Below are 16,955 nucleotides of genomic sequence, written 5' to 3'. Positions count from 1 at the left end.
GCGCTTAGCAGACACCACAATTATTATTATTACTTTCAACCTCCTCTCCCAAACAATAAGTGCTTAACAAATACCACAAATACGATAATTACTATTACTTTCAACGTCCTCTCCCAGACGACCTTTCATAAGAAACTGCAAACAGCTGCACGTCTGCCTCATTTAGGTCTTGCCTTTTCCATTTTCCCTACTCCTGCTGGTGGGGGACAAACTCCCTCTAGGCAGGGATCGTGCCTACCAATTCAATTGTATTGTACTCTCCCGAGTGCTTAGTACAGTACTCTGCACACAGTAAGGGCTCAATCCCACTGATGAAGAAAAGGAAGAAAAAAAGGGCAAGACGAAGAGTCCACATAAAGCAAATGGGTTCACTCCTGCCCACTTACCATTACTAAGGGTGCCCCGGCCTCCTTAAACGGTGGAATAACATTCCACAGAAGGTAAGAAAACTGGGCTGTCAACTCTAGGGGGAGGAGGAGGGAAGGGATTGTCGATAAACCCCATGACACTGCCAACTCATGGGATTTTAGGTTCCTCTCTGGATCTGGAAGCTGGAGTCTTGATTGGGCTCTGGGTGGTGGCTCTTCCCAGTTTCCAGCCCCGGCAATGAGAACAGACAAGGAGCTCTCAGTCTGGAGCCAGCACGGGCTCTCCGGCTCCTGCCATTCACTCATTCAGTCGACCCTACTTACTGAGCGGTTACTGTGTGCAAAGCACTGGAGTAAGCGCTTGGGAGAGTCCAACAGCACAATAAACAGACTCATACATTCCCTGCCCACAAGAAGTTTCCAGTCAGGGATGCACAATCCAGCTCTGTGTCACAGAAAGCATCCTGGCACAAGCAAGGACAGAAAGATGGAAAGAGAGAGCCTGTGTACAATGTCCGCATGTCCCCTTCTCTAACCAGCACACCCTGTGTCCGGTCAATTGAACTTATCATTAACAATTATTAGTATTATTATTGGGGTATTTAAGCGCTTACTACATGCCAGAGACTGTACTAAGAGCTGGCGTGGATACAAAGCAAATCACAATAGACACAGTCCCGGTCCCAAGTGGGGCTCACAGTCTCAATCCCCATTTTACAGATGATTTACAGATGAGGGAACTGAGGCCCAGAGAAGTGAAGCGACTTGCCCAAGGTCACAGAGCAGTAAAGTGATGGGGCCGGGGTTAGAACCCATGACCTTCTGACTCTCAAGCTCAAATCCTTCATGCCATAATCCATCAAACTCCACTGCCAATTAAACAGTCTCTGGGTCATTTCATTGAGCCTGATCCTCCCACATTTTGGAGGGGTTAAATCCAGCTCTCCAGGATTCCTTAAATGTAGGTAGCACAAAAACACTCCAATCGCCACTGCCATCTGGCTTCTAACATCTTGCCCAATACAGTCCCCCAGGTCTGCCTGATTGTACATACCTTGCAAACAATCGGGTAATTTGGCCCATGGTTTGTAATTTGCTACCTGCAATTCCTTCACTGCTGTTCAAAATCGGCACCTTCAATCATTCGGATTTCCAATTTCAGAATGACTGGAGATGTCTATTCTGAAGGGCTGTGAAGGAATTCTCCCAGCTGTTTCCAAATGTAAAAATAATGACCAGGTTGTTAAAAGACGGAGCCAAATCCTCAGCCTTGAACGGAGAAAATGATGAACACAAATCTCTATAAATGTACAAATATAAGGGTAATCCAACTAACACCAGCTTTTAATGTCTAACCTCACTGGGTCATTTGTGATGACAGAACAAGCTGATACGGATGGGATAAATTCCAAGAGATAAAAGGAGCCCTATGATGCACTTTACATTCATGCGACTCGAAGTTGGAGGTGTTATATTAAAAAAGTCTATCTATACATACGGATTGATCTGTGTGTGCAATAATAATTGTAACCATAATAACTGTGGTACTTGTTAAGTGCTTACGACGTACCAGGCACAAGATAATCGGGTTGGACACAGTCCCTGTCCCACGTAGCGCTCACAATCAATCCCCATTTCACAGATGAGGGAACTGAGGCCCAGAGAAGTAAGTGACCGTCCCTGTCCCACGTAGGGCTCACAGTCAATCCCCATTTTACAGATGAGGGAACTGAGGCCCAGAGAGTTGAAATGTCTTGCCCGAAGTCACACAGCTGACAAGTGGCGGAGTCGGGATTAGAACCCAGGTCCTTCTGACTCCCAGCCCCGTGCTCTAGCCACAGGGCCAAGCTGCTTCTTGTGTTCTTGTGATCGTTCTTGTGTTTTCTTTCTTTCTTTCCTTTCTTTCTCTCTCTTTCCTTCTCCCCTTTCTTCCCTTCTCCCTCTCCAACAACTTGAGTAGTGGTATCCCATGGGTACCCAGGTCTCTCATCTTCAGCTACAGAGGGGAAAAGAGCCTCCGACTCCTTCTGCCTCATTCCCTCTTGACTCCACCAATCGCTGCAGCCACCTGCAATGTTCCTTTCCTGCATCATAATATAATAATGATGGTATTTGTTAAATGCTTATTATGTGCCTGTTCTAAGTGCTGGGGTAGATACAAGGTGATCAGGTTATCCCTCGTGGGGCTCAGAGTCTTAATCCCCATTTTACAGATGGGGTAACTGAGGCACAGAGAAGCGAAGTGACTTGCCCAAAGTCACACAGGTGATAAGTGGCAGAGTTGGGATTAGAACCTACGACCTCTGACTCCCAAGCCCGGGTTCTTTCCACTAAACCACAGTAATCCCTTCCCTCCCCTTCGCCAGTGCCTTAGGAAGGTCAAGAAATTGTCCCCATCAATTCAAGTATAAGTAATTTAAAAGTCATTTGTGTTCCATTTAACCCAATACCCCGCTGATGGAACACAAATGACTTTTAAATTACTTATACTTGTAAAATATTAGTCTAGTGCATATTTATTCATTTTCATTTAAAATCTATCACCCAGTCATTGCATCGCTACCTCCTCCGAAGCATGCAGTCGATGGTCGGTGGTGGTGGAGTAATTAGGTAGGCCACTTAAAATTCTTCTTTGGTTTTCAGGATTTAAGGGTTGTGATTGTCAGGATTTTTTTGTTTCTGTTTTTCAGGATTTAAAGGTTGTGATTCCAAAAATGAATCATCTGGTCATCTTGCTTTGGTATTTAATTCATCAAGAGGCTTACAATTATACTTTCAAACGCAAGATCAAAGATTTGGCTTGGTCAATTACAATGTGTGTACGCTATTAAATGGAAAAAATAAAAACGTTTTTCTATTTGGAAGCTTATCCATTTGGAATTGGTGCTGACATCACACAGCATAGTATTCCCACTTATGTCAGCACTCACGACAGCAATGAAAACAAAGAAAAATAAACGTTGCATTAAAAGAAAATGTGGAAAAATGCGGCAAATGCTAATTTTTTCCAAAAGTAAATAGAAAATTCAGGTCAACCAAAAAAAATCTACTGACCATTCTGATTTTTAGTCAATTTTGAGAGAGTTTGGCAGAGAAATAACTTTTCCTTTCTTAAACGCTGATTTGTTTTGGAAGTGCTTAGATATTTCTAATTTATTATGGTCTCTTTGTATTAAATACACCAACTCAAATCCATATCCTTGGGAGTCGGGTTCGGTCAAGGTTCTGGCACAGGGCAACTATAACGAACTCGAAAGTACCAAGATTATTTTCAAAAGAAGGAGGAAAGGAGGGAGGGAGTAAGGCAGGGAAGGAGGGAATTTCCATTTCAAAAAACGTAAGTGAAACTCGATGAGTTTCCAACTCAAAGAGTAGGAAAAGGAAGAGGGTTTTAATCCCATATTTCAAGTGTTGGGTGAATTTAATTCAGGCCCTTTTGCTTTGTTGTTTAGAAATAAAGAACTGAGCTCCTTAAAAATATTTCCTTCATCTAGTCTTTCCTGGTTTCACATCTGGAGGAGGGAGCACACAACAGAGCCCAAATTCTTATGGGAAGCAGCGTGGCTCAGTGGAAAGAGCACGGGCTTTGGAGTCAGGGCTCATGAGTTCGAATCCCAGCTCTGCCACTTGTCGGCTGTGTGACTGTGGGCAAGTCACTTAACTTCTCTGTGCCTCAGTTCCCTCATCTGCAAAATGGGGATGAAGACTGTGAGCCCCACGTGGGACAACCTGATTCCTCTGTGTCTACCCCAGCGCTCAGAACAGTGCTCTGCACATAGTAAGCGCTTAACAAATACCAACATTATTATTATTATTACTTCAACCGGCTGTATTTATTGAGCTCTTACTGTGTGCAGAGCACTGTACTAAACACTTGAGTAGGAACAGTAAAACAATAAATGGACGCATTCCTTGCCCACAATGACCTTACAGTCTAGGGGGGAATTAAGGTCTTAAAGTCCTCTACACTATATTATATCATTTGAAATGCTACCAAAAACCTGCTGTTTTTGAAATCTGTGAATTACTATTATTGTTGTCATTATTATTACCGCATTTGTTAAGCACCTACTACGTGCTAGGCACTGTACTAAGTGCTGGGGTGGATACGAGCAAATCAGGTGGGACAATGTCCCTGTCCCACGTGGGCTCACAGTCTCAATTTCCATTTTACAGATGAAATAACTGAGGCCCAGGGAAGTGAAATGACTTGCCCAAGCTCACAGATCAGACTCCTTGAAAGAGCTGGGGTTAGAACCCATGACCTTCTGACTCCTGACTTCTGTGCTCTATCCACTAGGCCAATCTGCTTCTTGTAAGAAGCACTGAAAGAAATCACCAAAAGCGTATTGATTAAAAATAAGCCACACTAGTTAGACATCTTACCCTGACACTTGAACTGATGGCAGCCACACAGAGAAATCCAGCTTGGATTAGTGTCTTCCAACTGGCTTTTTTTTCTTTCTTTCTTTCCTTTTCTTTCTTTTTCTTTCCTTTGTGGTATTTGTTCAACTTTGACTAGGCACCAGGCACTCTACTAAGCACTAGAGTAGATACAACCTAATCAGGTTGGACATAGTCCAAGTCCCACATCCTTTCACTCATTCATTCAACTGCATTTATTGAGTGCTTACTGTGTGCAGAGCATTGTACTAAGCGCTTGGGACAGTACAATACAACGATAAACAGATATATGCTCTGCCTGCAACAAGTTTACAGTCATGGTGCTCACAGTCTTCATGCCCATTTTACAGATGAGGTGACTGAGGCACAGAGAAGTAAAATGACGCCCATAGTCACACAGCAGGCAAATGGCGGAGTGAGGGTGCGAAACCAGGGCCTTCTGACTCCTAGGCCTGTGCTCTATCCACTATCCACGCTACTTCTCTGTTGCATCGTACTCTCCCAAGTGCTTGGGACAGTGTTCTGCACCTAGTAAGTGCTCAGAAAATACCACTGATTGATTCCAGTAATAAAGAATTCTCTTGGAGAGAATTATTGACCACTTGCTCTCATCAGTAACATCAATAATGACAGTAGCAAAGGGAAATATTCACCAGAACATTCTTACAGGAATTGTTATTTTCCACCTTACTGTGGAGAGTCTATTACTGGGGCAATTCTCCTGCAAACTTCAAACGACAATAATAATGAAGGCATTTGTTAAGCGCTTACTATGTCCCAGGCACTGTCCCAAGTGCTGTGGTGGACAAAAGCAAATCAAGCTAGACCCAGTTCCTGTCCTATATGGGGCTCAAAGTCTCAAACCCCATTTTACAGATGAGGAAACTGAGGAACAGAGAAGTGAAATGTCTTGCACAAGGTCATAGAGCAGAAAGTGGCGGAGCCGGGTGCAGAACTCAGGTGTGGAACTCATGACCTTCTGACTCTCAGGCCTGTGCTCTATCCACTACGCCATGATGCTTCTCATGGCACCTGGAGACAAGCTCTGCTACATGTCTGCTCTGTGACCTTGGGCAAGTCACTTACTTCTCTGGGCCTCAGTTCCCTCATTTGTAAAATGGGGAGTGACTGTGAGCCCTACATGGGACAGGGACTGCGTCCAACCCGATTATCTTGTGCCTGGCACATCGTAAGCATTTAAAAGGTACCGCAGTTATTATTGTTACATTATTATTGCAAGAGTAAGCCTCATTTTCACCTCTAAACCCCTGTGACTGCATTTAGGACTCAAAAAAGGGCCACATATTGGTGGTGTAATTTTTAAACATTCAAGGTAAGGCACAATTATTCTGGAAATATTTGTTTCAGGAGACTGCCTCTCCTTCAGCGGGGTCTCAAGTTCCCATATATGAAGATACGTACTATTCACTTTTCAAGTAACGCTGGATGTTCCTTTAAGACGGGCCGTATCTTAGGAACAGGTTTCGTCCCCTGTCCGGCCAAGGGGCGGAATGACATTATTGGCTCAGAAGATAATAATAATGATGTTGGTATTTGTTAAGCACTTACTATGCGCAGAGCACTGTTCTAAGCGCTAGGGTAGATACAGGGTAATCAGGTTGTCCCGCGTGAGGCTCACAGTTAATCCCCATTTTACAGATGAGGTAACTGATGCACAGAGAAGTTAAGTGACATGCCCACAGTCACACAGCTGACAAGTGGCAGAGCCGGGAGTTGAACTCATGACCCCTGACTCCGAAGCCCAGGCTCTTTCCACTGAGCCACGCTGCTTCCCCTAAGATGTGCAACAGATAGCAACTACGTGTTCATGAGAAAAGGTCAAACACACAGCATCGTCTGTTACTGAACTGCCGCTGGACATCACCCGTGAAACATTACAGATCGATCGAGTCCTAGAGCCCAGAAGACCAAGCTGCAGGAGGGTCCGTTGCACGCGGCACCACAAGATGGCATCTCCGCATCTCGCTGAGCCCCGCCCCACGACCGCCTCACGGCACGATCAGCGCTGCTGGGCCTCACGTCCCCCTGCTGCCCAGCCCGAGACCCACCCTGAGGTGGGCAGGGAAAGGGGCCTGGGTGGGCAGGGCGGAGGGTAGTTTGCCCTTAAAAATCACTGACCGCTGAGGCGATGAGGCGTGCCTCTGAGGGGAGAGGGAGCGTTTGGGCAGCGTGGCCTCCCTCCCATTGATCCCCGCTGGTCGCACCTGGTTCCGGGTAGCACCTGACGAGGCCCACAAGCCACAGGTTGGTAGCCCTTCCTCCAGACAAACGGCCCCACCAGTGACAGGGCAGAAGCTGGAAGGTTCCAGCTCGAGTGAGCCCAAGGAAAGAGCCACCTGCTATTTTCCCTCTCCCAAACTCCTTCCCACAACCAGGGGCCTCCCTGGGCCTCTTTTTATTTTATTTTATGATATCAGTTAATGTTGGTATTTGTTAAGCGCTTACTATGTGCAGAGCACTGTTCTGAGCGCTGGGGTAGACATAGGGGAATCAGGTTGTCCCACATGGGGTTCACAGTCTTAATCCCCATTTTACAGATGAGGTAACTGAGGCCCAGAGAAGTTAAGTGACTTGCCCACAGTCACACAGCTGACAAGTGGCAGAGCCGGGATTTGAACTCATGACCTCTGACTCCAAAGCCCGTGCTCTTTCCACTGAGCCACGCAGTTGAATGCTTACCATGTGCCAGGCACATACTAAACACGGGGGTAGATACAGATTAATCAGATTGGACACCATCCCTGTCCCACATGGGGCTCTCAATCTTATTCCCTGATTTTCAGATGCACATAGTGGTGACCTGCCCAAGATCACACAGCAAACAAGTGGGGGAGCTGGGATTAGAACCCAGGTCCTTTTGACTCCTCCAGGCTTCCCGACTCTTGGGAGGAGAGACGCTGGCTGGTGGAGAAACACTTGTCTCATGTACAAGAGATTGTTATCCCCCCCATACTGTAAGCTGGTTGTGGACAGGGAATGTGTCTGTTCACTCACAATGTCCTCTCTCAAGCGCCCAGCACAGTGCTCTGAACACAGTAAGTGCTCAATAAATACACAGAATGAAAATGCACACCTGTGCTCTGATCATTTCCCCGCTCTGTTCACCCCATAGATTTCCAGACTGTAGAGAAACGATGTGGCACAGGGGAGAGAGCACGGGCCTGGGAGTCAGAAGGTCATGGGTTTTAATCCCCGCCCTGCCACTTGTCTGCTGTGTGACCTTGGGCAAGTCACTTCACTTCTCTGTGCCTCAGTTATCTCATCTGTCAAATGGGGATTGAGACTGTGATCCCCATGTGGGATGGGGACTGTGTCCAACCCGATTTGCTTGCATCCACCTCAGCGCTTAGCAATAATAATAATTATTATGGTAATTGTTGTGTGCCAAGTACTGTTCTAAGCGCTGGGTGGAATACAAGATAATCAGGTTGTTCCTCATAGGGCTCGCGGTGTAGCACGGGTTTGGAAGTCAGAGGACATGGGTTCTAACAGTGCTTGGCACATAGTAAGTGCTTAAATACCACAATTATTATTATATTATTGTTTGCCAAAAATTCCGGACAGCAAAGGGAAGACAAAGCTCGAATCTGTTCTGCACCTTTCCGACTCTTGGGCCATCCATCTTTTCGGCTCTCTTTTGCAGCTTCACCTCTCCCCTCCACGTCCTCATATGCTTAGACTCCCAGAACTGGACCGCAGCCCTTAGGTGGGATAAGACGGTCTTCTTGTTCAAATCCCATCTACCCCCTTCCCCTAACTCTCCAAGACGCTCTTCAATCAGGCATATTGATTGAGTGCTTGTTCATTCAGTTGTATTTATTGAACGCTCCCTGTGTGCAGAGCTCTGCACCAAGCTTTTGGGAAAGTACAACACAACAACAAACGGTGACCTTCCCCGCCCGCATTGAGCTCATGGTCCAGGAAGGGACAGACAGATATCAATATAAATGAATAAAATGACAGCCGTGGGGCTGGGAAGGGGGAAGAGCACTGTACTACGTGCTTAGGAGAGCACAATACAGAAGAAATAGCAGACATGATCCCTTAGTAAAGATGATCTTCAGCCCACCCAGATGGACTCTAGATTCATCCCCCTTGCTGGGGCATTTACCTCATTTCTCCCAATGGATGTGGCCTAACCCAGGGAAGCTCCAGGGCCTAGTGGAAAGAGCCCGGGCCTGAGAGTCAGAGGACCTGGGTTCTAATCCTGACTCTGCCGCCTTTCCGGTGTGACCTTGAGCAAGTCACTTTGCTTCTCTGTGCCTCGGTATTCTCGACTATAAAATGGAGACTCAATATGCGGGACAGGGATTTGAACTGTGAGCCCCATGTGAGACAGAGACTGTGTATACGACTTGATTAATTTGTATCTACCCCAGCATTTAGAATGGTGCTTGACAAATTGCGTAAGTTCTTAATAAAAACTATAATAAATTTAAAAATAAAATAAAATACCTTCATGGTCTTTAATGGAGGCCATTACAAAAGGCATTCAAAGTACATTTCATAAAATCAAGTACATTTCTTCCCATTAAAAATACATGATTGGAGGAGAGCAAAACCATTTTAAAACGTAACCCCACTAAATTAGCGTTATGATTAGCAGGAGTGAAGTTTTACAGAAGGTGCCACCAAACCCCTATGTCTGACAATAGGTTTGACTGTTTAATTTTTAATGAACATAGAACGTAGACTCTGCCTTTACAATGAATCAACTTTGAGAATGTAACAGTGTAGCTTCTAAAAGAAATACTTACCGGCCAAAATTTCAGTGTTTCGTGCAGCTATCGTTTTAACTTTTATTATTCCTGATTCAGCTGCCTGTGAGAATTAAAAAAAAAAAATTAGAACAAGAAGTTAGGGCACTTATGGATTTTCTGAAAAACAACCCAAAGACTTTACTGAATTTTCAAAATCTGCTCAATTATTTAACCTGACAACATACCAGTCAGTATAATCACTGTAAAATTTACTTGGATGTTTTGAAAGCAGCTTGATCAGATTAAGCTGAAAACAAAAAATCACCAGCAGCAAATGTGTTTCAAAGACCCAGTGGACCCGGGTTAGAGGTAAATGCAATATGTTGGTGTACAGAACTTGTTCCTCAATATGTGGCTGTATTGGGCACCACAATATTGGAGAATACATTCAATCGTATTTATTGAGCACTCACTGTGCCCAGAGCACTTTACTGAACACTTGGGAAAGCACAAATCCCTTAACTTCTCTGTGCCTCAGTTTCCTCATCTGTAAAATGGAGATTAAGACAGCGAGCCCCATCAAGGACATGGACTTTGTCCTACTCGATAAGCTAGTATTCATTAATTCAGTCGTATTCATTGAGCACTTACGGTGTGCAGAACACAGTACTAGCACTTGGGAAAGTACAAGACAAGAATAAACACACACATTCCCTGCCCACAATGAGCTTGCAGTCTAGAGAGAGGGGAGAGAGATATCAATACAAATAAATAAAATGACAGATACGTATATAAGTGCTGTGGGGCTGGGAGGGGGGAAGAACCAAGGGAGCGAGTCAGGGCAATGCCGAAGGGAGTGGGAGAACATTCAATAGCATTTATTGAGCACTTACTATGTCCAGAGCATTGTACTAAGTGCTTGGAGTGTACAATTTGGCAACAAATAGAGACAATCCTTGCCCAATAGCAGCCTCACAGTCTAAATGGGGGGAAATAATAATAGTGACGGCACTTGTTAAGCGCTTACTATGTGCCAGCACTGTTCTAAAGCGCTGGGTGGGATACAAGGTGATCAGATTGTCCCACGTGGGGCTCACAGTCTTAATCCTCATTTTACAGATGAGGTAACTGAGGCACAAAGAAGTGAAGTGACTTGCCCAAAGTCACACAGCAGACAAGTGGCAGAGCTGGGATTCATTCATTCATTCATTCAATAGTATTTATTGAGTGCTTACTATGTGCAAAGCACTGTTCTACGTGCTTGGAATGTACAATTCGGCACAGATTCAGCAACAATCCCTGCCCAATAACAGGCTCACAGTCTAAATAGGGATTAGAACCCATGACCTCTGACTCCCAAGCCCGGGCTCTTTCAAAGGAGGGGTTTAGTCTGGGAAAGCCTCTTGAAGGAGATGTGCCCGCAATAAAGCATATCAAACCCCACCGCTTAGTACAGTACTTGAAACATAGTAATCATTTTATGAATAGCATTAAAAAAACACACCAAAAAAACCTAATCCCAGTGACTGGAAGGGAAATCTGCCCAGAACCCTCCACCTCCTGCCACCAGATAAGCAATTGTTAGGAGTCACGTGTCAGTATCGCCTTCTTTCCAAGGAAAAACCCCCTCCCATCCAATTTTTCTGCTAGAGAGATTCCCCAACCTTAGAAGAGTAATTTGAGAGGGTAAGGGATATTAAAAAGACAAACCCAAAAAACAAACTAAACAAGACATGGCATGAGGGAAGGAGAAAGAGAACCACAAAAATGCCATGTCATTCTTTGGATGACATACATTTACTTCGAATAAACTTGGTCTCAAAACATATATTTATATAGACACCCACAGACATTAGACGAAAACAAGATGCTTCTCATTTTAAAATATAAGTTCCTTGTTGCTTCACTAAAGAAATATTTTTCAACTGAAGAGATCAAAACGGCACACCTCTTTTCTCCTAATCATATCCTTTTTTGGGTCTGCTACTTGCATTTGACAAGAAATGATTGAAAAATTAGGATTTATTATTGAGTTGATTTCACGATCACCAATTAGGGCCTCAGTAATGGTTACAGAACTACAAACCTTTTTCTAATTCCTGTAGTCTCGTATTCAACAAGATTATGGGCAAAAAAAAATCATTTTCCATATGGTTTAACAGTAAAAATTGTTAGCCCTTTAATAATGTGTCAGCTTAAGTGTTCTTCTGATGTGTGTCAAATTGTTCTGTAGTAATGAAAAAATGAAAAATAAAAAAAATTTGATAAAATTGTGCATTTGGCTCAAGGGTGCCAAACCCAAATAGACGACATGAAGAATTATTGTGTTTTCAGCTTCAGAGGTTACCTGTAATAAGTAGTTAAAAATTCCAAATAGGTTTGGAAGTGTGTGTATGTGCATAGATTCCTTTAAATTGGTATTTAATGTTCCTAAAAGCCAAAATAATGGAAGGAAAATTGGTGCTGTGACATAATACAGCTCTGAGCAACAAAGAGCTTGGAATGCCATAGTAACAGAGGGTAACCGCACTACTCAGCATTCATAAATACCTTGCTACATTTCAGAGCTATGAACGAGCATTTTTCATCCACATTTTATAAATGGCAATTGATGACTGCAAACAGAAGTCACGACGCCGCATCTACGACAATATGCTGAATTTTAAAAAAAATAAGAATATGGCAGTTTGTGTTTTCTTTCTGTTTTAACTGCTCTTCTAGGAAAGCTGGCACTGTTCCGAGAGCCGTCCGTCACGTTGGGAGCTGAGAGGGATGTGGGTTTGGCTGAAAAATGGGCGAGGGGCCCGGCAGTCCCTCTCCAAGAGCAGCATGGCGTAGGGGATAGAGCTGGGGAGTCAGCAGGTCATGGGTTCAAATCCCGGCTCCACCCCTTGTCTGTTGTGTGACCTTGGGTAAGTTACTTCACTTCTCTGGGCTTCAGTTACCTCATCTGACTTGCCCACAGTCACAAAGCTGACAAGTGGCAGGGTCGGGATTCGAACCCATGACCTCCGACTCCCAAGCCCGTGCTCTTTCCACTGAGCCACGCTGCTTCCCTTGTATCTAACACAGTGCTTAGTAGAGTGCCTGGAACATTGTAGGCCCTTAACGGATACCTTAAAACAAAAAAGGAAATGAGGGTTTAGTCAGGGAAGACCCCTTGGAGGAGATGTGCCTTCGATACGGCTTTGAAAGGGGGGGAGAGTCATGGTCGGATTAATCAATGACTCATTCATTCATCATTCAATCGTATTTACTGAACGCTTACTGTGTGCAGAGCACTGTACTAAGCGCTTGGGAGAGTACAAGAGTTAGCAGGCACACGGAAGGACAGGATCGCACTCTTCTGACAACCCCAAAACGAGCTCGGGCCCGGTCAGCTCCCACAGGTCCACCCGCAGCCTTACACCATCACAACTGTTAGTCACCTACAAAATGACAAACACCATACTGGGCCCCGAGGAAAAAAGATAATGAAAAGTCACTCGTCACGACATCTGCCTTCAAGGAGCTCATGCTCTAAAGCAAGAGGAGGCCACACACGTAGAAAAAGAGAAAAAAAAAATGAACTTTCAAAAGCCTCCTACTTTGGGGAAAGATCTGGAGACGGTTCTAATCCGAGCTCCACTGTTCGTTAGCTGTGGGACCTTGAGCAAGTGACTCCCCTTCTTCCGCAGGCCCCACGTCATCAACAGGGATGTGTGTGCACCGTCCCAGCATCGACGAGGGTCTCTACTAATTAAGGTGGTATCTGTTAAGCGCTTACTATGTGCCAAGCACTGTACTAAGTACTGGGGGAGGATACAAGGAAATTGGGTTGGGTAGAGTCCCGGTCCCACATAGGACTCACAGTCTCAATCCCCATTTTACAGATGAGGGAACTGAGGTGAAGTGACTTGCCCAAGGTCACACAGCAGACAAGAGGCAGAGCTGGGAACTGAACCCATGGCTTTCTGACTCCAGGGTCCGTGCTCTATGCACTACGCCATGCTGCTTTTATTATTAATAATCATAATTACTATTATTATAATGTACCCTCCCCCAAGCGCTTAGCTTGCACAGCATGCGCTCAGTAAATACCACTGACTGAGCCATGAGAACTCTGAAACTCTGTTCCCCTAGCCCCAGTCCCCAAATGCTTTCATTTTATTCATATATCAAGTGATCACTGGTCTCTACTGAGCACTTGCTGTGTGCACAGCACTGTACTAAGCGCTTGGGAGAGGACGCTACAACAGAGTTGGTAGACACGCTCCCTGCCCACAGTGTTGGTTTTGTGCTTTGACCGCTTTAGTTTGGCCCCTTCTTCCCCTTTATTCTATTTTTGTGAGTCCCTTGTGGGCCGTGGAGCCATCGTTTTCCATCGTGTTTTCTTCTCTGAACACAGTAAGCACTTAGTAGATACTCTTACTGCTGGGCTGTCCCGTGTACAAAGGACTTCGCACAGTGCTTTGCAACCCAGTAGGTTAAGCACTGAATGAGGAGACTGTGTGTCTTCCAAAGCCAGCCTACAAAATCAGTTCACAAAAAAATTAAGATCCTAAGTTATCCAGTCGGCAAAACAAATGGAACCACTTGGTTTAAAAATATTCCTCCATATGAAATCCTGAAAAAAAATATGCGTTTTAAATTCACCCAAAAGCTAAATAACCTTACTTCGGCCATCATGATGATTTTGAAGCTAAATATACCGTAAGCGGGGCTTAGTGGAAAGACCACGGGTTTGGGAGTCAGAGAAGGTGGGTTCTAATCTCGGCTCTGCCACTTCTCTGCTGTGTGACCTTGGAAAAGTCACTTCACTTCTCTGTGCCTCAGTTACCTCCTCTGTAAAATGGGGATTAGGACTGTGAGCCCCTGGTGGGACAAACCACATTACCTTGTTTCTACCCCAGTGCTTACAACAGTGCTTGGCACATAGTAAGCACTTAACAAATGCCATCATTATTTCAACTCGCACACCACCACACACATGTAAACTCCACACTAAGCTCGTCTAAGTGCTGGACTGTATACTCCTTGTGGGCAGGGAAAAGTCATAAAAACAAAAGTTGATTGCTCGCCTTATTCCAGGTGGCTTTTCCACCACCTTCGACAACCTTGTTCATTTCCTTCGGGCCCGCCTTCCCACCTCCTACACAAGTCAACAGGCATCAATAGCATCAATATAAATAAATAAATAAAATCCAACTATCCAATCTTTCTTACAATTTTGAATGTCTTCTGGGAAGGGCAGGGAATGTGTGTTAGATGGTTGTGCTGCATTCTCCCAAACACTTAGTAGAGTGCCCTGCACACAGGAAGTGTTCAATAAATACCACTGATTGATAGATACTGAGTTTGGGGGAGAAAATGACCCAGTAAACATTCATGGTGCAAGCTGGGGGTCAGGAATCTTGCTTTCAAATGGACAACTACGGATTTTCCCGTTAAACCTCACGTGAGTCACTTTCTGTCTTTGTATTTAGGATTATTTTTCTAAAATCTCCTATACACAGTCACGTAGCCCAGATGTTCTCAGGTTATCAAAAATCCTTGTATTTGCACCTGGAGTTTCTAACCAAGGAGATTTAGCTTACTGTGAGCAGGGAATGTGCTTGTTACACTCTCCCAAGTACTTAGTACAGTGCTCTGGACACAGTGAGGCTCAATAAATACGACTGACTGACTTACGGAGAGAGTACGGGTCAGCAGTCAGAAGACCTGGCTTCTAACCCCAGCTCTGCCACTTGCCGGCTCTGTGGCCTTTGACAAGTCACATAACTTCTTTGAGCCTCAGTTTCTTCATCTGCAAAATGGGGATTAAACACCAGTTCTCCCTCCCGCGAGACTGTGAACCGCATGTGGGACAAGGACTGCGTACTGACTGACTACACTGTACCCGCCCCAGTACTTAGTATCAATCAATGCTATTTATTGAGTTCTTACTAGAGGCAGAGCACTGTACTGTCCAGTGTACAAGTGCAAGAAGCAGCATGACGTAGCGGATAGAGTACGGGCCTGGGAATCAGTAGGTCACGGGTTCGAATCATGGCTTCATTTGTCACTGTGTGATCTTGGGCAAGTCACTTCCCTTCTCTGGGCCTCAGTTACCTCATCTATAAAATGACGATTGAGACTGTGAGCTCCACATGGAACAATGGCTGTGTCCAACCCAATCTGCTTGCATCTACCCCATCACTAGTACATTGCCTGACACAGTACATGCTTGACAAATATCACCTTTTTTTTCCTTACAATGCAACAGTATTGGAATAAGTGCTTAATATAATTATTGCTATTATTATTATTATTATTATTACCACCCTTCTCCCTACCCCCACTGCTCAACAATGCCATTTGCCTAGGAAAGGAAAAACATGCTCCTCAAAATTGGTTTTATGGAGGTCACTTTTATGCAACTTTTAAAATTCCTAGATGAAATGTAAAGTATGTTCAAAATATAACAAACTAGCATTTGCAGGAGAAAATGATGAGCGAGAGGGAAAACCTGTTCTCGACTCTGTGGATAACTGACATTTGGACTTCCCCTTCTTTACTCAATCACCAGGGGTCCTGAGTGATGGGCTACAGGAATCTTTAGAGAAGGAGCGTGGCTAGGTAGAAAGAGCCTGGGCTTGGAAGTCAGAGGTTGTGGGTTCTAATCCCGACTCTGCCACTTGTCAGCTGGGTGACTTTGGGCAAGTCACTTAACTTCTCTGTGCCTCAATTAGCTTATCTGTAAAATGGGGATTAAGATTGTTCATTCATTCATTCATTTATTCAATAGTATTTATTGAGCGCTTACTATGTGCAGAGCACTGTACTAAGCGCTTGGGATGAACAAGTCGGCAACAGATAGAGACAGTCCCTGCCGTTTGACGGGCTTACAGTCTAATCGGGGGAGACGGACAGACGAGAACAATGGCACTAAACAGCGTCAAGGGGAAGAACATCTCGTAAAAACAATGGCAACTCAATAGAATCAAGAATCAAGATTGTGAGCCTCACATGGGACAACATGATAACCTTCCATCTACCCCAGTGCTTGGCACAGAGTAAGTGCTTAAATACCATCATTATTATTATTTACTATTAAAGTGGAAAGAATTTTTAAAAAATGTTGGTATTTGTTAAGTGCTTACTATGTGCTGAGCACTATTCTAAGTGCTGGGATAGATACAGGGTCATCAGGCTGTCCCACTTGAGGCTCACAGTCTTCATCCCCATTTTACAGATGAGGTAACTGAGGCACAGGGAAGTGAAGTGACTTGCCCAAAGTCACACAGCTGACAAGCAGCAGAGTTGGGAGTTGAACCCATGACCTCTGACTCTGAAGAAGAGGCTCTTTCCACTGAGCCACTCTGGGAAAACCCTCCTCCCCTAGCTCTGCTGAGTTGAGTTGGATGCAGACGTTTCATTACCCTACCTTCCCCTGACCAGATCTCTGGAAGGAAGAAGCCAGCTTGAGTGATAGAGAGGCACC

At 44.7% G+C, this 16,955-nt stretch overlaps 1 protein-coding gene across 5 annotated transcripts in view; it reads right to left on the bottom strand.

The window, feature by feature from the left end:
- MON2 (MON2 homolog, regulator of endosome-to-Golgi trafficking) overlaps window positions 1–16,955 on the bottom strand; it is a 157,532-nt gene that overhangs the window by 122,616 nt on the left and 17,961 nt on the right. For 4 of the 5 annotated variants that reach the window (XM_029053129.1, XM_029053141.1, XM_029053136.1 and 1 more), the window contains exon 2: window positions 9,551–9,614. The exons of the other annotated variant lie outside the window; for it this stretch is intronic. In XM_029053129.1, coding sequence (XP_028908962.1) covers window positions 9,551–9,614 — 64 coding nt within the window. The remainder of the gene's footprint in view (window positions 1–9,550; window positions 9,615–16,955) is intronic. 5 annotated transcript variants of the gene reach the window in all.

The sequence above is a fragment of the Ornithorhynchus anatinus genome, chromosome 2, assembly GCF_004115215.2.
Source record: "Ornithorhynchus anatinus isolate Pmale09 chromosome 2, mOrnAna1.pri.v4, whole genome shotgun sequence".
Lineage (NCBI taxonomy): Eukaryota > Metazoa > Chordata > Mammalia > Monotremata > Ornithorhynchidae > Ornithorhynchus > Ornithorhynchus anatinus.
This window is presented reverse-complemented; position numbering and strand designations above follow the sequence as displayed.